Source organism: Salvelinus namaycush, chromosome 2, assembly GCF_016432855.1.
Source record: "Salvelinus namaycush isolate Seneca chromosome 2, SaNama_1.0, whole genome shotgun sequence".
NCBI lineage: Eukaryota > Metazoa > Chordata > Actinopteri > Salmoniformes > Salmonidae > Salvelinus > Salvelinus namaycush.
Window position 1 is genome coordinate 17,178,190 of NC_052308.1, and position 25,952 is coordinate 17,204,141.

At 44.6% G+C, this 25,952-nt stretch overlaps 1 protein-coding gene across 13 annotated transcripts in view; it reads left to right on the plus strand.

Annotated features, from left to right (window-relative positions):
- LOC120059491 (eukaryotic translation initiation factor 4 gamma 3-like) overlaps nt 1-25,952 on the plus strand; it is a 63,565-nt gene that overhangs the window by 27,169 nt on the left and 10,444 nt on the right. For 5 of the 13 annotated variants that reach the window (XM_039008597.1, XM_039008662.1, XM_039008671.1 and 2 more), the window contains 15 exons: nt 845-865; nt 2,405-2,584; nt 2,699-2,810; nt 6,642-6,748; nt 11,848-11,982; nt 13,573-13,693; nt 13,881-14,648; nt 14,952-15,040; nt 21,322-21,595; nt 21,722-21,846; nt 22,976-23,113; nt 23,490-23,654; nt 23,863-24,060; nt 24,317-24,460; nt 24,645-24,881. In XM_039008597.1, the coding sequence (XP_038864525.1) occupies nt 845-865; nt 2,405-2,584; nt 2,699-2,810; nt 6,642-6,748; nt 11,848-11,982; nt 13,573-13,693; nt 13,881-14,648; nt 14,952-15,040; nt 21,322-21,595; nt 21,722-21,846; nt 22,976-23,113; nt 23,490-23,654; nt 23,863-24,060; nt 24,317-24,460; nt 24,645-24,881 (2,814 nt within the window). The remainder of the gene's footprint in view (nt 1-844; nt 866-2,404; nt 2,585-2,698; nt 2,811-6,641; nt 6,749-11,847; nt 11,983-13,572; nt 13,694-13,880; nt 14,649-14,951; nt 15,041-21,321; nt 21,596-21,721; nt 21,847-22,975; nt 23,114-23,489; nt 23,655-23,862; nt 24,061-24,316; nt 24,461-24,644; nt 24,882-25,952) is intronic. The other 8 variants (XM_039008654.1, XM_039008684.1, XM_039008605.1 and 5 more) reach the window with 7 other exon arrangements.

Consider the following 25,952-nt stretch of genomic DNA (forward strand, 5'->3'; position numbering starts at 1 on the left):
TTCTCTTTTCTAAAGGAACTTCAGTCTTTTGCTCTTTATTGCTCTTTAAGAATGCAAACCAAGAGGTCAGACATAAGCATAACGTTGTTTGGTTGGACAACATTAGTTGTAGCCTCTATCTCCACTTTAGAGACATCCAAGTAAATTGTATCAGTATTGGTTTTGAGCTGGTGTTTACTGTGAGCAGTTTTCTTCCAGTTATTCTAGTAAGAGTTCAAATTCAGCCATGGAATGGTCAGATATTAGCATCAACATTTTGCATCTTGCATTAACATTTAACTTGCGCAATTGAGGCCATGTCATCGTGCTCTGTTAGAAATGAGCAGAGCTATCATTGTTGTCACTCCCTGATAGTAACAACAAGCTCATGTCTGCCAGCCAAATTTGAGCAAAATCCTAGTTGGTCTAACGTGCATGTTGCCAGAGCAAAGCAAACTGAAAGGGAAGAAAAAGGAGCGTTCCCATCAGGATTGACTCGGACTCCCGCCTCCCTCTCTGTCTTTACTCCGTGGTGTTGGGAATAATACTGCGGTCACACCTGGTGAGCCTGGCTGAGTTTAGGTGAATGGTAGAAGCTAGATAGAAAGACCTCTGTGATGTCACATAACTCCAGAGGGTAGGTCCTGGCTCGCAGCGTTCCACACCCTGTCTGTGTTACTAAGTCATTGCTGTCGGGTCCTCACTGGGACTGAGAACTACCCAGTTGGCAAAAGGGCCCACCGGCTGCATAATGTTGCGGTTTGTGCGTGTGTGTGTTGTGAATGATTGCCCGCTGTGTTGGGCTCCACACTCATCAGTGCAGTCTCCCATTGGCTTTTCTCTCTTTCTTGCTTCAATATTCAAGGGAGGATTCAGGCCCATCCAGGTAATAATGACTCTTATCATAACTCTCTGTAGATGCATGGCATGAGGAACACTCCTACCTACCACCTACTGGTCCTAACCCCTAACATTTAACCTTTAACCCCAGAGCCCTCCTGTGGCCATCATCTTCACTACAAGTAGAAAACGCCTCCCCCCAACATAACAATCTAAGACCACCACACTCACTCTCATGCTGTCTTTTCTTTAACAAACAAAGCCTTTTTTAAATAATTCTATCATTTTGATCCATTCTTCTTTCCTCATCTTTGCTTAGTTTGGCTGAACTGCATGCAGAATATTAGAACTGTTAACTCTTCCTTTTAGAGCTGATAACTCTTCCTCCCCCCATTTTATTTATATTTGTTGTAATTTTTACCCACCTTCTCCGCAATTTCATGATAACGATCTTGTCTCGTGAGCCTAGTAAAGGCCCCCCCCAGCCAAACCCTCCCCTAACCCGGAGACGCTGGGCCAATTGTGCGCCGCCCTATGGGACTTGTGGTCCCCCCAAATTTTTTACAATAAAAATAACCTGATTTTAAAGGAAGTTTGTGTACACTTCAGGGTACCTGAATCTCTGAATTATTGGAAGCTGAGTCAACTGTGTGGTAAACTTGAGCTCTAGTCGTTAGGATGTCGGCCACAGCTGTTGTTTGGAGTCTTTCATCTTGCCCAGAGTACGTTGATTGCTGCATAAAATGTTATGAGTTCCCCCAAAAGAGCCTGGCAGCACAGAGCCTCCCATTGATTGTAATATTTAGTCTCCTGCAAACAGCACAACTTCTGCAGTCATGAGAACATTTTCATGATTCTGTGTTTTATGATGCGTGAAGAGCTGTCTCCAAATCGTAAACACAATCTATACACAGAACAATAATACACTGTATCCCCAGTTTGTCTACATTAGCTATAGCATAAACAGTAACAATTTATCTTAGAGCACTTCCCTTTCCAAATGTGACTGTTGTAGACACTGCATTGTAAAGGCCATTTGGTTGCATATAGAGTCAGCATTTGTGGTGTGTTACAGTGTGTGTGGCTGCGGAGATAGGTGAGTAGGTACAGGTGTTGGTGGTGGACTCTGGCAGCATGGCACAGTGCTCTCCAAAGCCCTGTTGTAACAGCACAGCAGGTTGGGAGGCAGAGGTGGCTGGTAGACCGCTGTGTTTTGAGACCTTTCACAACCTCCATCTCTCTGATGAGAGGGCTGAGTGAACCCAGCTGGAGGGGTCAGGAGTCCTATGGGTGTGCTATGGGTTTAATGCTGCCTGGGGAAAGATGTGCTGTGACTGTTTCAAAGTCTCTCTGTAGACCAGAACAGAGTGATGGAGTGGAAGTGCCATCCACCTGGTCCTCTGAGATGATGCTTTCTGTCCCTTAGGCCTTAGTGGCTATTCTCTCAGAGCCCCTGCATCCCCAAAGCTGAAATGAGACCGCACAGGACAGGCATGAAGAGATAACACTGCTGTTGGGACAGTTGTGGATCCTCTCTTGCTCTGGGACTAACTTTTGCCACATTTATTATCTTTGTGTGTGTCAGTTTTTCCAGAGGGCTCAGATGCAGACAGCGCGGCCAACCATCCCCACCAACGCTCCCTCTATGCGGCCCTGCTCTCAGAACCCCACATCGGCGGTGTACCCCCCCAACCAGCCCACCATGATGATGATGGCCCCCATGCCTTTCCCTTCCCCACAGGCTGCCCAGTACTATATCCCACAGGTGAGACTGACTGACCAGGCTGCTGCTACTCTCCAGTAGGCATTCCTCTCCTATTGTCCCACACTGCCTTTAACCTTTTGTTCTATTCTATCCCCTCCGTTTGTCTCTCTGCAGTATCGCCACAGTACGCCCTATGTGGGGCCGCCCCAGCAGTTTTCAGTGCAGCCGCCAGGGTCTGGCACCTTCTATCCTGGCCCTGGCCCAGGGGAATACCCTGCTCAGTACGGTAAGTCTCAGTCAAGTGTGTGTGTGTGTGTGTGTGTGTGTGTGTGTGTACGCACGCACGCACGCACGCACACATACATACATACATACATACATACATACATACATACATACAGTGGGGAGAACAAGTATTTGATACACTACCAATTTTGCAGGTTTAAAAAAAAAAATCATCCAATGTGATTTTCTGGATTTTTGTTTTAGATTCCGTCTCTCACAGTTGAAGTGTACCTATGATAAAAAAATTACAGACCTCTACATGCTTTGTAAGTAGGAAAACCTGCAAAATCGGCAGTGTATCAAATACTTGTTCTCCCCACTGTGTATATATATATATATATACATACAGTATATCACAAAGTGAGTACACCCCTCACATTTTTGTAAATATTTGAGTATATCTTTTTATGTAACAACACTGAAGTAGTGAGTGTACAGCTTGTATAACAGTGTAAATTTGCTGTCCCCTCAAAATAACTCAACACACAGCCATTAATGTCTAAACCACTGGCAACAAAAGTGAGTACACCCCTAAGTGAAAATGTCCAAATTGGGCCCAATTAGCCATTTTCCCTCCCCGGTGTCATGTGACTCGTTAGTGTTACAAGGTCTCAGGTGAGAATGGGGAGCAGGTGTGTTAAATTTGGTGTCATCGCTCTCACACTCCCTCATACTGACTGGTCACTGGAAGTTCAACATGGCACCTCATGGCAAAGAACTCTCTGAGGATCTGAAAAAAGAATTGTTGCTCTACATAAAGATGGCCTGGGCTATAAGAAGATTGCCAAGACCCTGAAACTGAGCTGCAGCACGGTGGCCAAGACCATACAGCGGTTTAACTGGACAGGTTCCACTCAGAACAGGCCTCGCCATGGTCGACCAAAGAAGTTGAATGCACATTCTCAGCGTCATATCCAGAGGTTGTCTTTGGGAAATAGACGTTTGAGTGCTGCCAGCATTGCTGCAGAGGTTGAAGGGGTGGGGGGTCAGACTGTCAGTGCTCAGACCATACGCCGTACACTGCATCAAATTGGTCTGCATGGCTGTCGTCCCAGAAGGAAGCCTCTTCTAAAGATGATGCACAAGAAAGCCCGCAAACAGTTTGCTGAAGACAAGCAGACTAAGGACATGGATTACTGGGACCATGTCCTGTGGTCTGATGAGACCAAGATAAACTTATTTGGTTCAGATGGTGTCAAGCGTGTGTGGCGGCAACCAGGTGAGGAGTACAAAGACAAGTGTGTCTTGCCTACAGTCAAGCATGGTGGTGGGAGTGTCATGGTCTGGGGCTGCATGAGTGCTGCCGGCACTGAGGACCTACAGTTCATTGAGGGAACCATGAATGCCAACATATACTGAAGCAGAGCATGATCCCCTCCCTTCGGAGACTGGGCCGCAGGGCAGTATTCCAACATGATAACGACCCCAAACACACCTCCAAGACGACCACTGCCTTGCTAAAGAATCTGAGAGTAAAGGTGATGGACTGGCCAAGCATGTCTCCAGACCTAAACCCTATTCAGCATCTGTGGGGCATCCTCAAACGGAAGGTGGAGGAGTGCAAGGTCTCTAACATCCACCAGCTCCGTGATGTCGTCATGGAGGAGTGGAAGAGGACTCCAGTGGCAACCTGTGAAGCTCTGGTGAACTCCATGCCCAAGAGGGTTAAGGCAGTGCTGGAAAATGATGGTGGCCACACAAAATATTGACACTTTGGGCCCAATTTGGACATTTTCACTTAGGGGTGTACTCACTTTTGTTGCCAGCGGTTTAGACATTAATGGCTGTGTGTTGAGTTATTTTGAGGGGACAGAAAATTTACACTTATACAAGCTGTACACTCACTACTTTACATTGTAGCAAAGTGTCATTTCTTCAGTGTTGTCACATGAAAAGATATACTCAAATATTTACAAAAATGTGAGGGGTGTACTCACTTTGTGATATACTGTATGTATATATATATATATATATAGTGGGGTATATATATATATATATATATATATATATGAGGTCGACCGATTTTAGATTTTTCAACGCCGATACCAATTATTGGAGGACCAAAAAAAGCCGATATATATTTTTAAATCGGCCGATTTAAATCGGTATATTTTTTATTTGTAATAATGACAATTACAACAATACTGAATGAACACTTATTTTAACTTAATGCATCAATAAAATCAATTTAGCCTCAAATAAATAATGAAACATGTTCAATTTGGTTTAAATAATGCAAAAACAAAGTGTTGGAGAAGAAAGTAAAAGTGCAATATGTGCCATGTAAGAAAGCTAACGTTTAAGCTCCTTGCTCAGAACATGAGAACATATGAAAGCTGGTGGTTCCTTTTAACATGAGTCTTCAATATTCCCAGGTAAGAAGTTTTAGGTTGTAGTTATTATAGGAATTATAGGACTATTTCTCTCTCTACCATTTGTATTTCATATACCTTTGACTATTGGATGTTCTTATAGGTACTTTAGTATTGCCAGTGTAACAGTATAGCTTCCGTCCCTCTCCTCGCTCCTACCTGGGCTTGAACCAGGAACACATCGACAACAGCCACTCTCGAAGCAGCGTTACCCATGCAGAGCAAGGGGAACAACCATTCCAAGTCTCAGAGCGAGTGACGTTTGAAATGCTATTAGCGCGCACCCCGCTAACTAGCTAGCCAATTTACATCGGTTACACCAGCCTAATCTCGGGAGTTGATAGGCTTGAAGTCATAAACAGCTGCTGGCAAACGCACGAAAGTGCTGTTTGAATGAATGCTTAAGAGCCTGTTGGTGCCTACCACCGCTCAGGCAGACTGCTCTATCAAATCATAGACTTAGTTATAACATAATAACACACAGAAATACGAGCCGTAGGTCATTAATATGGTCGAATCCGGAAACTATCATCTCGAAAACAAGACGTTTATTCTTTCAGTGAAATACGGAACCGTTACGTATTTTATCTAACTGGTGGCATCCATAAGTCTAAATATTCCTGTTACATTGCACAACCTTCAATGTTATGTCATAATTACGTAAAATTCTGGCAAATTAGTTCGCAATGAGCCAGGCGGCCCAAACTGTTGCATATACACTGACTCTGCATGCAATGAACGCAAGAGAAGTGACACAATTTCACCTGGTTAATATTGCCTGCTAACCTGGATTTCTTTTAGCTAAATATGCAGGTTTAAAAATATATACTTCTGTGTATTGATTTTAAGAAAGGCATTGATGTTTATGGTTAGGTACACATTGGAGCAACGACAGTCCTTTTTCACGAATCCGCACCGCATCGATTATATGCAACGCAGGACACGCTAGATAAACTAGTAATATCATCAACCATGTGTAGTTAACTAGTGATTATGATTGATTGATTGTTTTTTATAAGATAAGTTTAATGCTAGCTAGCAACTTACCTTGGCTTACTGCATTCGCGTAACAGGCAGGCTCCTCGTGGAGTGCAATGTAAAGCAGGTGGTTAGAGCGTTAGACTAGTTAACTGTAAGGTTGCAAGATTGAATCCCCGAGCTGACAAGGTCGTTCTGCCCCTGAACAAGGCAGTTAACCCACCGTTCCTAGGCCGTCATTGAAAATAAGAATGTGTTCTTAACTAACTTGCCTAGTTAAATAAAGATTATATAAAGCTGTAAAAAGAAAAAACGGCCAAATCGGTGTCCAAAAATAGCGATTTCCGATTGTTATGAAAACTTGAAATCGGCCCTAATTATTCGGCCATTCCGATTAATCGGTCGACCTCTAATATATATATATATATATATATATATATACTGTACTCTGCTTACCCTTTTCTTCGTCCTCCCTGACAAAGCTCCTGGACCTCAATACTATCCAGGACAGCAGGTGTACCCCCCCTCACCCTCCATCATAGTGCCTACACCGCAGCAACCTCCACCAGCCAAGCGTGAGAAGAAACCAGTGAGTATCTCAGCACGCTGCCGTCTCCACACAGACACACATATGCCATGGTCTACCAAACATTTTCCTATCATACACTCCCCATGTATGTAAGCATACACATACAGATACACACACTAGTAGATGCCATCTGCTCAGTTACACACCAGCTTTTCTATTTCCATATGCATACTGTGAGAGGATATGAGAAATGATCCCTGATGTTTCTGATAAGAGACACTTCTGGATCCATCAGCCTTTTTGAGTTACATTTTAAAACGCATTCATTACTTTACAGAGAAAGTATATGAGGGATGACAGGTTGATTTTAGATCAAGGCTGCCAGGAGAGTGTTTCTGTGTGTGGAAGGAAGGTTGGTTTGAAATGTATGCCAGGCCTTAATCTAGCTCTGACGCTTGGGAGCTCGGCCTCGAGGGACCCCACTTTGAGCCTATTAGCAGTCATTTTGACTGTAACATTCTAACAGTAATAAATACATTTCATATATGCCATCGAAAAAATAATAATTTGGTTGTGTTTATAAAGGTTTTGGTTATTTCAAAGAACACAATATCATTTTGATTAGTTTGTTACTGTAGGCCGTCTGCTGCTGCATGCTCATTCGTGAAGCGCCTGGAATAGCTGTTATTCTTAATATTTTGAAATGGAGCTCATCTCTTCAAATGTGAGTTTTTTTTGGGCAAAGGTAAACATTGTTGAAACCTCCAGAATCTGCTCTTTCAGATACTATATAGAAATCAAAACGTCTTACCTGCATGTGACTAGGAGGATTTGAAGAAGTCACTTTTGTTGCTCAATTTCCCTGCCTCGGTCAATTACAAGCTGCGCTTCATATACAGTTTGACAATTGATGATTGTCAATTTAATCTTGTCTTAAGGCTAACTTTATATGTGAAATTAGTTTCAATGGGGTGTTGGTGTCGTTTCGAGTGGCCATCATTAGGGTTGCACATTTTGGTGGAATATTCAGAGGTGGAAACTTTCCATGGGAATATATGGGAATTAACAGAAATATATGCCAGTTAATATTAATACCATTTAAATGTAGAATTTTTTTGCATTTGATATATTTACCATGTCATATGGAGACAGAAACATAAGACTTATCTTATCATAAGTAGACATAATTGCAAATGATTAAATCCTTCCAATAGGAAAAAACACAATTTCGTTACGAATTGAACTTCAATTAAAAAAACAAGAGTACACAAACGAATGTACAGTCAATACAACAATAGAAAAATCTATGTACAGTGTGCAAATGTAGGGAGGTAAGGCAATAAATAGGCCATGGAGGCAAAATAATTACAATTTAGCATTACACTAGAGTGATAGATGTGCAGATGATGATGTGCAAGTAGAGCTACTGGGGTGCAAAAGAGCAAGAAGATAAATAACAATATGGGGATGAGGTAGTTGTGTGTGCTATTTACAGATTGGCTGTGTACAGTGACAGGTAAGCTGCTCTGACAGCTGATGCTTAAAGTTAGAGAGGGAGATAAAGACTCCAGCTTCAGTGATTTTTGCAATTTGTTCCAGTCATTGGCAGCAGAGAACTGGAAGGAAAGGCGGCCAAAGGAAGTGTTGGCTTTGGGGATGACCAGTGAAATATACCTGCTGGAGCGTGTGCTACGGGTGGGTGTTGCTATGGTGACCAGTGAGCTGAGATAAGGTGGGGCTTTTCCTAGCAAAGATTTATAGATGACCTGGAGCCAGTGGGTTTGGCGATGAATATGTAGCGAGGGCCAGCCAACAAGAGCATACAGGTCGCAGTGGTGGGTAGTATATGGGACTTTGGTGATAAAACGGATGGCACTGTGATAGACTGCATCCAGTTTGCTGAGTAGAGTATTGGAGGCTATTTGGTAAATTACATCGCCGAGGTCAAGGATCAGTAGGATAGTCAGTTTTACGAGGGTATGTTTGGCAGCATGAATGAAAGAGGCTTTGTTGCAAAAGAGGAAGCAGATTCTAGATTTAATTTTGGATTAGTTGACTCTTCACATGGGATGATTTCACTGAACAATAAAAGAAAGGGAATATTGAATGGTCCCCAATGATCAATTGCATCTCCCAAAAAAGGTTTTCAACATACATCTGTAAAATGATAAACTAAACTAAAGTTTTGATGTCTTCCTCTCAGGCTTCCATGTCTTCTCCCTGGACCTCCTCAATGTCCACCTCTTGAACATCAAACTCTGAGACCTCATCTTCACTGTCACTTTCCAACTTTGTTGAGGATGGCTCGTTGTTAGGCTCAAAAAGCCTCAAATTTGCCCGGATGGCCACCAATTTTTCAACCCTTGTATTGGTCAGCCTGTTCCGTGCTTTGGTCTGTGTGTTCCCAAACAAGGGCCAGGTGCCTACTGAGGTGGCTGATGTTGGTGGGATTTGGAGGATGATTGAGGCAACAGGGGAAAGAGCCTCAGCTTCACAAAGTCCCTTCCACCAGGTGGCTGATGAGATGTGTTGGCACGACTGCCATATTGCATCTCCATCCCAAAGCACTTGCTTGGAAGTGTACATCGCCAGACTGCCAAGAACCTTGCCCTCGTTCATGCCAAGGTGGTGAGACATTGTAGTGATGACACCATAGGCCTTGTTGATCTCTGCACCAGACAGGATGCTCTTGCCAGCATACTTGGGGTCCAACATGTACGCTGCAACGTGTATGGGCTTCAGGCAGAAGTCTTCATGCTTTTTGATGTATTTCAGAACTGCAGTTTCCTCTGCTTGGAGCAAAGGTGAAGTGGGCAGGGCAGTATGGAGTCTGAACATCAGACAGGATGGCATTGTCTCCCGCAATCCGTGCAATGGCTACTGCTATAGGTTTCAGGCTGCTTACCACTCTCTCCCAAAATACATCATCCAATAGGATCCTCTTGATGGGGCTGTCCATATCGGCAGACTGTGATATGGCCATTTATTGGAGAGACTCCTTCCCCTCCAGGAGACTGTGAAACATGATGACAACACCACCCCAACGGGTGGTGCTCTTATTCTTCTCACTTTGCTTGGTGAGGTAGATTGCTGCTTTAACTTGATGACCCTTCACATACCTAACCATTTCCTTGGCTCTCTTGTAGAGTGTGTCCATTGTTTTCAGTGCCATGATGTTTTTGAGGAGCAGATTCAATGCATGAGCAGCACAGCCAATGGGTGTGATGTGAGGGTAGGACTCCTCCACTTTAGACCAAACAGCCTTCATGTTCGCAGCATTGTCTGTCACCAGTGCAAATACCTTCTGTGGTCCAAGGTCATTGATGACTGCCTTCAGCTCATGTGCAATGTAGAGACCGGTGTGTCTGTTGTCCCTTGTGTCTGTGCTCTTGTAGAATACTGGTTGAGGGGTGGAGATGTAGTTAAAAGTTAATTATTCCTTGTCCATGAACATTCGACCACCCATCAGAGATGATTGCAATACATTCTGCTTTCTCTATGACTTGCTTGACCTTCACTTGAACTCTGTTGAACTCTACATCCAGCAAATTAGTAGAGGGGGGTATGCTGGGTGAAGAACATTCAGAAATCTCTTCCAATACACATTGCCTGTGAGCATCAGAGGTGAACCAGTTGCATACACAGTTCGAGCTAGACATTCATCAGCATTTCTCTGACAACGTTCCTCCATTGAGTCAAAAAAACTTCTGATTCCAGGAGGACCATGAGCTGTTGCTATCGATAAGGTGTCTGATTCATCATTTTCAACTCGAATAGAAGTAGAGGGACTTTTGTCAGAGGTTGCTTGTTGTGAGCGCTGAGGGAACTTTATGCACTTGGCCAGATGATTCTGCATCTTTGTTGCATTCTTCACATATGATTTGGCACAGTATTTGCAAATGTACACAGCTTTTCCTTCTACATTAGCAGCAGTGAAATGTCTCCACACATCAGATAGTGCCCATGGCATTTTCCTGTAAAGATTAGTAAAAAATTTGTTTAAAAAAACAAATATAAGGATAAATAGTTAAGCAGTTAGATTAAACAACTCCTTTTGTAAGATAAATGTTTTAAAATTAAACGTGTATGGAAACAGGTGAATTAACACTCCTCAGTTAGCAGGCTCAAGCAAGCTAAAACCCACATGGTAGCAAGAACTAACTAGCAGAAATTGTTAACACGTTAGAGATGTTTTAAACACACTTTGCTGTAGGCTACTATTTACTAGTTAACAAAAATTAATGTATGTCATATAAAATATATTCACCCCACCCAGTATTATATTCAAAACTTACCAGAAAGCATGTAGTCCTTGGCTCAGACAGTGTAGTAGTGTGGGCTCAATAGCATCTCATTAGAGTGCAAGATCTTGAGAATCAGCTGTACATGTGATGGAAGAGTGCACTGTGCATGCAGAGGGTTGAAATTCCATTGAATTGGGGATTGTTTAACCAAAATATGCCACAAGACCTAGAATTGCCTTGTGTATCCCACAAAAAAAGGTTCACTGTTATAATATAACTTTTTTGATGAGTTTATGCAAAATTCCTGAAATTCCAAGGCTTAACTTCCCATGGAAAATGTCCAGCCCTTTGCAACCCTAGCTATCATTGGCTGTGCAGGCTGACTGCTGGTTAATGAGGGGTGGCAAGGGGAAGGGATGATCTGTCCTCTTAACTTCTTATAACACACATTGATATCGAAATTCTAACAACATACATGTGTTAAATAAACGTATTTAGGAAAAGTCCAGGGCAGAGGTGGCATGACTTTAAAAATGGCAGAGGTATTTTAAATGTCAAAATGACTGCCTCTGCGCTTCTAGTGTTTATTCTTCTGCCAGAGAACCTTTGATCCAGGGCCAGTGGGAAACTTTAAGGTATTCAGAAATATAGTGCTGTTCCGTTTGGACTCTTATGACCCACTTGTTAAGACTCACATGAAAATATATTATCTTGCCAGAAACCCTTTCAAGTGCCTCTGCTGAAATACTGTTAAGCTTTTTCTCTCTACATTTGTACAAGCTGAATAAGAATGTCTGAAACTTTTGGTCACAGATGCACTCCTGTACACAACACACTCACTGTTTTGAATGGCTGAGTGAGGGTTGCTCTGAAACGCTGGCACTTTAGTGAGATGCCGCTCCTTTCGTATCATTGTCCTCCCAGATCCGTATCCGGGACCCCAACCAGGGCGGCAGGGACATCACAGAGGAGATCATGGCAGGGGGCACAGGGAGCCGAAATCCAACCCCCCCTGTCGGACGGCCCTCCTCCACCCCCACCCCTCCGCAAGTAAGGACACATCTTCTCTCATGCTGCCTGATATTCAGCTTATTTTCTCTCGCACGCACACACGCACACACACAGGTTGCCATTGTGTGCCACTGGCCCACTGAGCTGTTAGCCTGTCACCCATGTCTGTGTAATCTGTGCCCAGGGCAGATTGCTTGGTGTTGGGAGGGAACAGGCAATTAAGCCACCAGGGCTTTGGCACCACGACAGACAGAGCCATGCATGCAGGCACAGCACATTTTCTGTGTTTGTAATCCATCCTCTGCCATGCTGCGTTAGACACAGCCAGCCACTCAGACTTCAGCCACTGTCCCTTACTCCCTGCCCCCCACCCATTGCTCTGCAACTGGGCCCAAACACTCACCTGGCCTTATCTGGCCTCGCCTTCACAACCTTTGCTATCCAATTTGAGTAACAGACAACCATGGCTATTTTACAAAAGTGATCTAAACACTTTCGTTGTTCATAGTAAATGTGTTATCATAGTCATCTTTGACACACAGATATATGGCTTACACACATGTGTAATAAATAAATAAATATATATATATATATTACCTATTATTAGTACCTACCTGCATGTATCACTGTATCTCCTCCCTCACTTGTGCAGTAAATGTTGTTGTGGAACATATCGTTTATGCTTTTTGTCCCTCCATGACGAATCCAGAATAAGATTCTATACTTCATTGATTCAAACAAAATGAGTCATTGATGTGCTGAGAATTTTAATAGATGGGTTAGCTGACAACGTCACAAACTATGCTCACGCTTCAATGGGGCAGAAGTCTGAGTGTTGTGATTTTGGATGGTCAGATAGCTAGTAACAATGACAAGAAGCTGACAGGTGGGGAGTCGTAGGTTTTATCTTGTTCGTGATACCATGTCTTGTTTTGAGGTGTTTTGACTGATGTCACGTCTATACTACTAATATGACTCAAATTGGCTAGCTTGCCAACCAATAACTGTCACGATGTATTTGAGACAAGTGCTCGTTGTACAAATATATTTATATTCTTAATAAACATTATAGTTTACAATGTTGTCAACGAATTATAGTTGACATGTTGTCAACAATTTAAGCCAACCCCGTCTGTATTGCCCCATAGTTGCGTACAAGTCAGTTGTTGTTAAACAACCAACCCGTCTATAGAAATAGGCTATCTTTAAGTTACAGTTCTTGTTCTGGATTCTGTGGAGGGAAAGCTTTTGTGACACTTCCTCCCTGTCCTCTCCTTGGACTTTAACATTCTCTCCTCTCTGTGTTTTGTCCATTTTCTTTTTACTCTCCCTTCTTTTGCTTTGTTTAACCTTGTGTGCCTCCATTTCCCTGTCATTCACACTCCACCTCCCCTACTCTTGCACGTTCTTTTTGCTTCTTCTTCTCCTTTCCTCCCTTTTGCCTGCTTTCCTTGGTTGCTGTCTCCTTGCTTGTCTCCCCCTGTCTTTTCCTTGGCTAATGTATCTAACCATAACCACTGGTATCCTTATTTCCGCTTAATTCTATTTTTGTGCTTATTTGTCTCTCTGTGTTGCTAGTTTTTATGGACGCACCCTCATTATCCTCACATTTTCTACCTCAAATCGCAGCAGCAGTCGGGTGGCAGCCATACTCCGGAGCAAGGCCAGGGCCAGGCCAACTCAGCCTACAGCCTGGAGCTCCCCCAGCAGCAGCTCACGCCTGGGGCTGCAGCCAGCAAGCCAGGGCCAGGTCTGACCCTCTACCCCCGGCCCTCACCCCTCCATCCTTCAGGCAGAATACATCCCTGCTTTGAGAGCAGCGGCCTGAGGAATAAAACGTTTTTTAGAACCTGAATGTTGACTCAGTTAAGAGATTGGCACAAAGAATTGTGTTTTCTTTTGTGTTTAATGTCTATGTTATCTGTTCTCTTTTCCAGTAGATGATAAGCCAAAATTGGAGCCGCTTGTCCAGAAGTCTTCCTCTCCCGGGCTTGGTCAATCAGAACCTTCATTGGAAAGGCGAGAGGCCAGTGCACCTGTAACTGCTCCCTCTCCCCACTTGGATCCAGAGCTTCCCTTCCCAGCCCCAGTGGTGGTTTCCCCCATCCCGGCCCCTCTTCCTGTTGCCGGCCCCATTGAGCAGCCCTCTGCCGTGGAGCCCACTGCTCCCCCTCCCTCCTCTGCAGCGGACCCCAAGCACCTGCCACTCACGACTCAGTCCCAGACCTCAAACACAGAGGAACTTCTTCCAGAAGCCCCACGCACCCTGGCTGCTTCCCCAGCCCTAACCCCTAAGGCTTTGAATGGCCATGCTGACACTGGGGCTGAGATGGACACCCAGTCTCAGGAGCCCGCCCCCCTTGCTCCCTCCCTATCCCCAACCCAGCCCCAGGCTTCAGCCCCGGCTTCTAGAGAAGACTGCAGTGAGGCTGTGCCCAGTGAGGTGAGGGCAGAGATGCCCCCTGCTGTCATGGACCCTATCGCACCAATCACTGTAATGCCAGTCACTCTGACCTCCAGCCCTGCGCCTGCTGTTCCAGCGCCTCCCCCAGGCCTTCCGCCGCTAGTGCAGGCCACAGCAGAGACCAGCAAGCTCTCTGACACTAAAGACATCCCTCTCAAAGCAGGGACAGAGACTCTCATCACACCAAACAGCAAGCTTGAACCACAGCTACAAGCCCTTTTCAGAAAGAGTCCCACTACAGGTATGTGCATAGCCATGGATACAGACATGACAGCATGGATGCCTATGTGTGTATACTATAAATAAACAGTTAAAGGTTGCTGATAGACAAGACTTGGATCAGCCAGACTGAACTCAATGCTGACTGCTGAGAACAGCACAGTGCTTACACTAAACCCTGGATTTAATTTTTACTCTGGGGAGAAGGCCACTGTTTTCTGCTAGTATAATAAGTCTAGTCATTGATATTTAATGGAAGCAATTTGGGGTAAATCGCCAGCCTATAGCTGACTTCAAAATGTATTTGCTGCTGTTTTCTCTGCAGTATGTCAGACTGCTTCTGCTACACCAAAGACCTGGAAGAAACCAAATGAAGGGAGTCCTGTTGGAGATGCATCACAGAGGGAGACTGAGGTAAGCAATGATGCTTTCTATTCACTCTATGGGGGGGTGCACATCCTGCTATGCCTTCAGACAAACCATCAAACAGGCAAAGTGTCAATACAGCACTAAGATTGAATCGTACTACACCGGCTCTAACGCTCGTCAGATGTGGCAGGGCTTGCAAACTATTAGACTACAAAAGGAAGCACAGCCGCGAGCTGCCCAGTGACACAAGCCTACCAGACGAGCTAAATTACTGCTATGCTCTCTTTGAGGCAAGCAACACTGAAGCATGTATGAGAGCATCAGCTGTTTTGTTCGATAAAGTTCATATTTATATCCAAAAATCTGTTTACATTGGCGCGTTACGTTCAGTAATGTTTTGCTTCCAAAACATCCAGTGATTTTGCAGAGAGCCACGTCAATTTACAGAAATAGTCATCATAAACTTTAATATAATATACAAGTGTTATGCACAGAATTAGAGATATACTTCTCCTTAATGCAACTGCTGTGTCAGATTTTTTTTAAACTTTACGGAAAAAGCAAACCATGCAATAATCTGAGTACAGCGCTCAGACAACAAAACCATGTTGGAGTCAACAAAAGTCAGAAATAGCGTTATAAATATTGCCTTACCTTTGATGATCTTCATCAGACTGCACTCCCAGAAATCCCAGTTCCACAAATGTTTGATTTGTTTGATAAAGTACATCATTTATGTCCAAATACCTCCTTTTTGTTTGCGCGTTTAGCCCAGTAATCCAAATTCATGAGGTGCGAGCAGACAAAGTCCAAAAGTTCTGTTACAGTTCGTAGAAACATGTCAAACGAAGTATAGAATCAATCTTTAGGATGTTTTTATCATAAATCTTCAATAATGTTTCAACCGGAGAATTCTTTTGTCTTCAGAAATGCAATGGAACGCAAGCTAACTCTCACGTGAACGCGCATGGTCAGCTCATGGCACTCTGCCAGACCCCTGACTCAAAGAGCCCTCATTCCCCCCTCCTTCACAGTAGAAGCATCAAACAAGGTTCTAAAGACTGTTAACATCTAGTGGAAGCCTTAGGAAGTGCAATATGACCAATATCCCACTGTATATTTGATAGGCAATGAGTTGAAAAACTACAAACCTCAAACCTTTTTCTCAGGTTTTTGCCTGCCATATGAGTTCTGTTATACTCACAGACATCATTCAAACAGTTTTAGAAACTTCAGTGTTTTCTATCCAAATATACTAATAATATGCATATCTGAGCTTCTGGGACTGAGTAGCAGGCAGTTTTCTCTGGGCACCTTATTCATCCAAGCTACTCAATACTGCCCCCAGCCATAAGAAGTTAAACAGGTCAACATTCACGTGGCCCTACGGATTAACAGGACGTGTACTCCAAGCATGCGCTGACCAACTGGCAAGTGTCTTCACTGACATTTTCAACCTGTCCCTGACTGAGTCTGTAATACAACATGTTTCAAGCAGACCACCATTGTCCCTGTGCCCAAGAACACTAAGGTAACCTGCCTAAATGACTACCGACCCGTAGTACTCACGTCTGTAGCCATGAAATGCTTTGAAAGGCTGGTCATGGCTCACAACACCATTATTCCAAAATTTGCATTCCGCCCCAACAGATCCACAGATGACACAATCTCTATTGCACTCCATACTGCCCTTTCCCACCTGGACAAAAGGAACACCTACGTGAGAATGCTATTCATTGACTATAGCTCAGCGTTCAACACCATAGTGCCCTTAAAGCTCATCACTAAACTAAGGACCCTGGGACTAAACACCTCACTCTAACTGGGTCCTGAACTTCCTGACGGTAGGTAACAACACATGTGCCACACTGATCCTCAACACGGGGGCCCCTCAGGGGTGTGCGCTCAGTCCCCTCTTGTACTGTCTGTTCACTCATGACTGCATGGCCAGGCACGACTCCAACACCATCAAGTTTGCCGACAACACAACAGTGGTAGGCCGACAAAGATGACACAGCCTATAAGGAAGAGGTCAGAGACCTGGCCGTGTGGTGCCAGGATAACAACCTCTGCCTCAACGTGATCAAGACCAGGAGATCGATTGTGGATAACAGGAAAAGGAGGACCGAGCACGCCCCCTTTCTCATCCACAGTGATGTAGTGGAGCAGGTTGAGAGCTTCAAGTTCCTTGGTGTCCACATCACCAACAAACTATCATGGTCCAAACAGACAAAGACAGTCATGAACAGGGCACGACAAAGCCTATTCCCCCTCAGCAGACTGAAAAGATTTGGCATGTGTCCTCAGATCCTCAAAAGGTTCTACAGCTGCACCATCGAGAGCATCTTGACTGGTTGCATTACTGCCTGGTATGGCAACTGCTTGGCCTCCGACTGCAAGGCACTACAGAGGGTAGTGCGAACGGCCCAGTACATCACTGGGGCCAAGCTTCCTGCCATCCAGGACCTCTACACCAGGCGGTGTCAGAGGAAGGCACAAACAATTGTCAGACTCCAGCCACCCTAGTCATAGACTGGTCTCTCTGCTACCGCATGGCAAGCGGTACTGGAGCGCCAAATCTAGGTCTAAAAGACTTAACAACTTCTACCCCCAAGCCATAAGACTCCTGAACAGCTAATCAAATGGCTATCCAGACTATTTGCATTGTCCCCACCCCCTCTTTTACACTGCTGCTACTCTCTGGTTATTATCTATGCAAAGTCATTTTAACTTTACCCAGATTTACATATTACCTTAATTACCTCGACTGACCTGTGCCCCCCACATTGACTCTGTACCAGTATCCCCTGTATATAACCTCGCTACTGTTATTTTACTGCTGCTCTTTAACTATTTGTTATATTTATTTTTTACTGAAACAACAATGTCGTTTTAAGAAAAATAAGTGTTATGAGCTTGTAATTAAGCATTTCACTGTAAGGTCTACACCTGTTGTATTCAGCACATGTTACAAATAACTAGGGTAGCAAAGGGTCAAACTTTCCGGTAAATTTCCTTTTTCCCTGAAATTTTCCATAGGAAGTTAAGCCTTGGAATTTTGGGAATTTTGCTTAAATTCATCAAAAAATGTTAGCTTATTACAGTGATGTGAAGAATGCAACAAAGATGCAGAATCATCTGGCCAAGTGCATAAAGTTCCCTCAGCGCTCACAACAAGCAACCTCTGACAAAAGTCCCTCTACTTCTATTCGAGTTGAAAATGATGAATCAGACACCTTATCGATAGCAACAGCTCATGGTCCTCCTGGAATCAGAAGTTTTTTTGACTCAATGGAGGAACGTTGTCAGAGAAATGCTGATGAATGTCTAGCTCGAACTGTGTATGCAACTGGTTCACCTCTGATGCTCACAGGCAATGTGTATTGGAAGAGATTTCTGAATGTTCTTCACCCAGCATACCCCCCTCTACTAATTTGCTGGATGTAGAGTTCAACAGAGTTCAAGTGAAGGTCAAGCAAGTCATAGAGAAAGCAGAATGTATTGCAATCATCTCTGATGGGTGGTCGAATGTTCATGGACAAGGAATAATTAACTACATCTCCACCCCTCAACCAGTATTCTACAAGAGCACAGACACAAGGGACAACAGACACACCGGTCTCTACATTGCACATGAGCTGAAGGCAGTCATCAATGACCTTGGACCACAGAAGGTATTTGCACTGGTGACAGACAATGCTGCGAACATGAAGGCTGTTTGGTCTAAAGTGGAGGAGTCCTACCCTCACATCACACCCATTGGCTGTGCTGCTCATGCATTGAATCTGCTCCTCAAAAACATCATGGCACTGAAAACAATGGACACACTCTACAAGAGAGCCAAGGAAATGGTTAGGTATGTGAAGGGTCATCAAGTTAAAGCAGCAATCTACCTCACCAAGCAAAGTGAGAAGAATAAGAGCACCACCCGTTGGGGTGGTGTTGTCATCATGTTTCACAGTCTCCTGGAGGGGAAGGAGTCTCTCCAATAAATGGCCATATCACAGTCTGCCGATATGGACAGCCCCATCAAGAGGATCCTATTGGATGATGTATTTTGGGAGAGAGTGGTAAGCAGCCTGAAACCTATAGCAGTAGCCATTGCACGGATTGCGGGAGACAATGCCATCCTGTCTGATGTTCAGACTCCATACTGCCCTGCCCACTTCACCTTTGCTCCAAGCAGAGGAAACTGCAGTTCTGAAATACATCAAAAAGCATGAAGACTTCTGCCTGAAGCCCATACACGTTGCAGCGTACATGTTGGACCCCAAGTATGCTGGCAAGAGCATCCTGTCTGGTGCAGAGATCAACAAGGCCTATGGTGTCATCACTACAATGTCTCACCACCTTGGCATGAACGAGGGCAAGGTTCTTGGCAGTCTGGCGATGTACACTTCCAAGCAAGTGCTTTGGGATGGAGATGCAATATGGCAGTCGTGCCAACACATCTCATCAGCCACCTGGTGGAAGGGACTTTGTGAAGCTGAGGCTCTTTCCCCTGTTGCCTCAATCATCCTCCAAATCCCACCAACATCAGCCACCTCAGTAGGCACCTGGCCCTTGTTTGGGAACACACAGACCAAAGCACGGAACAGGCTGACCAATACAAGGGTTGAAAAATTGGTGGCCATCCGGGCAAATTTGAGGCTTTTTGAGCCTAACAACGAGCCATCCTCAACAAAGTTGGAAAGTGACAGTGAAGATGAGGTCTCAGAGTTTGATGTTCAAGAGGTAGACATTGAGGAGGTCCAGGGAGAAGACATGGAAGCCTGAGAGGAAGACAACCAAAGCTTTAGTTTCTAGAATATCGTATTACAGATGTATGTTAAATGTTTTTGGGAGATGCGATGGATCATTGGGGATCATTCAATATTCCCTTTTATTGTTCAGTGAAATCATCCCATGTGAAGAGTCGACTCATTTAATTAAGGTTCAATTCGTGACTAAACAGCTTTTTTTATTTCTATTGGAAGGATTTAATCATTAGCAATTATTTCTACTTAAAAGGTAAAAGGTTTGCTTCTGTCTCCATTTGATTTGGTAAATATATCCAATGCAAAAAACATCTGCATTTAAATGGTATTTATATTAATTTGCATATATTCCTGTTAGTTCCCACAAAAAGTTTCCACCTCTGAATATTCCCCAAAATGTGCAACCCTATAAATAACATTAGATGTTATTAATGATTTGAAGTGTTATCGTCTGATTTTGTTGATTTTTATTATAATCCCCATTAGCCGCCGCCAATGGCGACAGCTAGTCTTACTGGGGTTCAACATGCATCAAAAAATACATTACAGACAAAATAACGATTTACACACATTTAAAAACATGTGTGTGTGAGTGATTAGATATCCCGCTCGTCGCTCACGGAGCAGTGCTTACACAACGTTCTGACGCTCCACATCTCTTTCCAACCTCTCATTGAAAGAGGTAATATGTCAGGCATATTGGGCCAAAATCAATGATAGCCTATTGTGTAGATAATAGAATGAACATTAAAGAGAAACTTTTAAGAGATCAGATTTTTTTTGTTTTTAATACTTTGCTACAATCCTCATCTTTGTAAGTCACTTTGATTTTGCACGTGTGTCGTTTCAGTTTCTTTAAACTACATGACAGTAGCTATAGCAAGGGGCTATAGCAGCACACAAGTAGACTACAAATGCATGCTGGGCCGGGCATGTCCTGAGCTCGTGAAGTAAGTGCTACTGGAGCGAAATTGGAGCAGGTGAGAAGGCTGACACTCCAGCCTTTGGGAAACTCGCTCCGCGCTCCAGTCAAATTGGGCACGTTCCAGCTCCACTCCACACACACAGCCTGGTGTACATCGATCAGTTACACATACATGTTAATACATGCACACAAAAAGTAGGCCACATGGGGGAGAGGCGTTGTTCTGTGAGGTGTTGCTTTGTTTTTTAACCAGGTTTCATGTTCACTTGTGCTATATGAGATGGAGGTTCCATTCAATCATGGCTCTGTATAATACTGTACATTTCCTTTAATTTGATTCTGACCTGGGGACTATGAAAAGACCCCTGTTGGGGGGGGGGGGGTGTAAGTTGACTATGGAAACAATTTGGGATTTCCAACACATTAATGTTTCTTTACAAAAACCAGAAGCGATGCAGTCAGTCGTTCCTCAACTCTTAGCCAAGAGAGACTGGCATGCATAGTGTTGATTTTATCCCTCTGATTATAATGAAGAGCTAAGACTCGGCAAGGAGTTATCCATCTTGATCAGTGTTCCAAACCCCCTGTGTGAAGTCCACTCTGTCCCTCTATCTCACCCCCTCTACCTCCCTTGCCTCCCCCAGGACGAGCTCAAGCCTGTGGAGGAGGCTGCTGGAGACCAGGCCCTGCAGCCCGCCAGGCCCCATAGTAGCAGCAGCCCGCCCCCACCCTCAGCAGCACCTCTAGCCATGGAGGCAGAGGAGAAGCCCCCTGCCCCAGAGGAAAATGGGGAGGCTGAGCTGGAGCCCATGAGGAACGGGGCTGGGCACACCTCGGAGACAGAGAGCAGTGACAGTGGGGCCACCCCTGGGGACAAGGAGGGCTCTACAGGAGCACCCCCAGACCTCTTCCAGGAAGGTAGGAGGGCAGTTATTAGCCTCAGTTTCATTTGTGTTTTTCACTTCGTTTTCACAATCAAGTCATACAACCTTTGCACAGTATGAGATGAGCAGGGCTGTTTTCTTCCTCTCGTTGTTTCCTTAGATCTGCCGGAGACCAACGGGAAGCGCCAGTACAACCGGGACTTCCTGCTGGGCTTCCAGTTCATGGCTGCCTGTACACAGAAGCCAGACGGGCTACCTCAGATCAGTGACGTAGTTCTGGACAAGGTGTGTGTGTGTGAGTGGTCTGAGCATAGCTTCAGCCTAGTGGACAGAATGAGTTGTGAGCAAGCCCCTAAACCCCACAGTGGTTCAGTAAATATTCAGGACTATAAATTGATAGTGTAAGATGTTAGCAAAGTAAGTTGCTTTTGAAAAGGGCTTTTCTTTCAAGTACAGGGATTATTTATTTATTTATTTATTTATATAGAACAAATAGTATGAGTAGCCGTATGTGATCCTTTTAGTAAGCACAAGACCAGATGTATAGGTTTTTTCAGCTATTGTCTAATAGTCATTCATGAAATGATAGGCTTCTGGTAAATGAATCTCCCTCGTCTCCACATAAGCTACATACTGTTGGAGCCTATAATGGCTAGCCCATAGACATCCTGTTTTGATTAAAATCACATTGCCATTATGTCACACTTGGCAGTGTTGATAATTCAGCCCCAGAAAAGGAGCATTAAGACTGGCAATGATTGATGTACAGTCCCAGGAGTCATATTTTTCTCCCTGAGAAAATGTTCGCTAGAGGAGTGTACTAAGGGAAGTCAAGGACAGCTGAGAGAGCTGTAGTTGTTCTCCCCCTTCCATTCCCCCACAATGTTCCCCTCAGTCTTCCTTCCACATCTGGTTCCGACTTCACTCACTGTGCCAGTCACAAAATGTGTTTAAACATAATTTATCGAAAGCATAGCTGAAACACAAAACAACATACGAAGTTGGTGGTGATCTAGGACTGTTATTGAGAATCCACCACCGCTCAGTAAAAACCAGTGGGATAGACCTAAGGGAGGGGGGTCTGGCCAGTCTTTCTCCCCAGTGGTAGGCCAGAAACAACTCCCAGCCCCTACCTCAGGCACTTCATGTAGATCTGAAAGAGTTGATGGGTATATGCAATATGGTAGTAACACTACCTTTCCCTCTGATGGGCTTGGTAGTGGTTTCACCATATTGATCATTATATTATCATATTCATTATTGCACCTATCCGAGGTATGTGACAGTGAAACATTATTTGATTTGGATTATACAGCCACTGCTTTTCCTCTATGGCTAGGCCCACAGTGTTAGAGAATCACTGCTCCCCCTGCTGGTCTGTCAGCTCACCATCTCGCTCCCTGTGTGTCTGCAGATAAACCAAAACAAGCTGCCATCACGGGCGGTGGAATCCAGGGTGATCTCTCGTGGCCCTGACTTCACACCTGCCTTCGCTGACTTTGGCAGGCAGATGAGTGGAGGACGCGGCGGCGCTGCAGTGAGTCACACACACGTAATTACTACTCCTCCACCTGACACCAACACAACACCCTTCTTTCTCTCAAATAATGTCTCTTGTCTTTGTGTTTCTCATCTTTCTCTCTCACACGCACTCACAGAATATTACCTTGTGCGTTTAATTTCCCCCATAGTCTTCTGGTATGGTAACAAACAAGATTGTTGGGCTGGTATCATAGTGAGATAAATGAATCATGGGGAATTATTTGCAGCTCTTGTTGGTTTGCTAAAGATGAGTCATTTCCCAAAGTCGTGAATTGAACATCAGCGCACAACCCAATCCCTTATCTGAGGAGTCTTGGCGATATTGTGTTTTGTTGGTAGTGAACTGCAGAAGTGACGAGTTGTGCTGTCTCCTCTCTGTCCTCCAGCAGATGATGAACATGGGGGGGGGTGCCCGGCGGCCCCCGCCCAGGAAGATTATCCTGAACGTGTCGGCAAACGACGAGGTGCAGCTGAAGAAGGCCGAGAACGCCTGGAAACCTGGCATGAAGAAGGCGGGGCCATCAGACGACCCTGAGGTCATTACAACACAGGTAGGATGAGCCCAACCTTTCATCAGACACAACCACACAGTCAAAAACACACACCCTACTCAACTACAAGATATTATGAGTTTCTTCAGCAGTCGCTCCACACAGGAAAGAAATGTTGTGATCAAGGAGTTGTCAAGAGACCGAAGATGAAGTGTGAGTGAATGAATGTTCACCTCAATAAATGATGAGGATGTTGTTGCCGTGTCAGGAGCTCTTCCGGAAGGTGCGCAGCATCCTCAACAAACTGACGCCTCAGATGTTCAACCAGCTGATGAAGCAGGTGACGGACCTTACCATCGACACGGAGGAGCGCCTCAAAGGCGTCATCGACCTGGTCTTTGAGAAGGCCATCGATGAGCCCGGCTTCTCTGTGGCCTACGGGAACATGTGCCGCTGCCTCACCACGGTATGTTATGCTCAGTTCTTTATCGTTCAGACATGATTACTTGTGGTTCCTCTGAATGCTGCTAGCCAACATCAAAATATAATCTGTATATGCATGGGTCCTCTAAAGCCTCATACACATTCAGCAAAATGTCCCTAAATGTATATTTCTGCCCCCCTTTTCACTCTTTCGACACCATCTCCCGTTCAATTCAAAGTGTTTCCCCCATATTTCTTCCCCTCTAACCAAATTGTTACTTATCTCGGTTGCTCTCCAGCTCAAAGTGCCCATGACGGACAAACCCAACACCACAGTGAACTTCCGTAAGCTTCTGCTCAACCGCTGTCAGAAGGAGTTTGAGCGGGACAAGGTGGACGACGTAGTGTTTGAGAGGAAACAGAAGGAGCTCGACTCTGCACAGGTACCCAGATCACCTGACAAACACACACTACCCAGATCACCAACCGGTCTGTCACCTACTGTCCCTAGTAGGGGAATACAGAGCAGAGAACTCTATGGGATCCAGTCAGTTACTGATGTTAGTTGAATAGTTAATGTGGGGTTTGCTGTTAGGTCTGACAATCTACTCTCCATCTCCTTTCCAGTCCAGTGATCAAGAGAGACTACGGTTGGAGCTGGAGGAGGCCAAGGACAAGGCCCGCCGGCGCTCCATAGGAAATATCAGGTTCATCGGGGAGCTGTTCAAACTCAAGATGCTGACAGAGGCCATCATGCACGACTGTGTGGTCAAGCTGCTGAAGAACCATGACGAGGAATCGCTGGAGTGCCTGTGCAGGCTGCTCACCACCATTGGCAAAGACCTGGACTTTGAGAAGGCCAAGGTGAGCCATAGGGATGGGCTGGAGAGGGCAGGGGAGAGGAGGGAGCTTAAATGAATTCCAGCTGGTGGTATGGGGATGCCTCTGAGGGCTGCAGGGATGTGGGTGAAGAGACATGGTTGAAGACATCTCACTGTTCCCTCTTGTCTGCTGTTTTCTGGCCTGTTTTAACCTGCTGCTGGCCAAAGGAATGGCTCCTAGACATGTACAGAAGTGTTCTCCCTTTTGGGCTCTGCCAGAGTTTTAAGACTCTGGTCCTCACTCATAATACGCTGACACTGCAACACACACGCATCCATATTGACGGCGCACACAAACACACTTACACACTTCACATACGCTGCTGTTACTCTGTTTATTATATATCCTGATTTGCCTAGTCACTTTTACCCCTACCAACATGTACATACTGTATTACCCCTGGTTCTCCTTGTAAATAGTCTTGTTAATGTTTTTGTGTTAATATTTATTTTTTATTTAGCAAATATATGTCTCACTTTTTAACTGCACTGTTGGGAATGGTCTCGTAAGTAAAGTATTTCACTGTAAAGTCTAAAGATCCCAGAAATGTTCCATATGCACAAAAAACTTATTTTTTTGTGCACAAATTTGTTTACATCCATGTTAGTGAGCTTTTGCCAAAATAATCCATCCACCTGACAGGTGTGGCATATCAAGAAGCTGATTAAAGCATGATCATTACACAGGTGCACAAAAAAAGACCACTAACAAGTGCAGTTTTTTCACAAAACAATGCCACAGATGTCTCAAGTTTTGAGGGAGCTTGCAATTGACATGCTGACTGAAGGAATGTCCACCAGAGCTGTTGCCAAATAATTGAATGTTTATTTCTCTACCATAAGCCACCTCCAACATCATTTTAGAGAATTTGGCAGTACGTCCGAACGGCCTCACAACCGCAGACCCCGTGTAACCACGCCAGCCCAGGACCGCCACATCCGGCTTCTTTACCTGCGGGATCGTCTGAGACCAGCAACCCGGACAGCTGATGAAACTGTGGGTTTGCACAACTGAAGAATTTCTGCACAAACCTTCAGAAACCGTCTCAGGGAA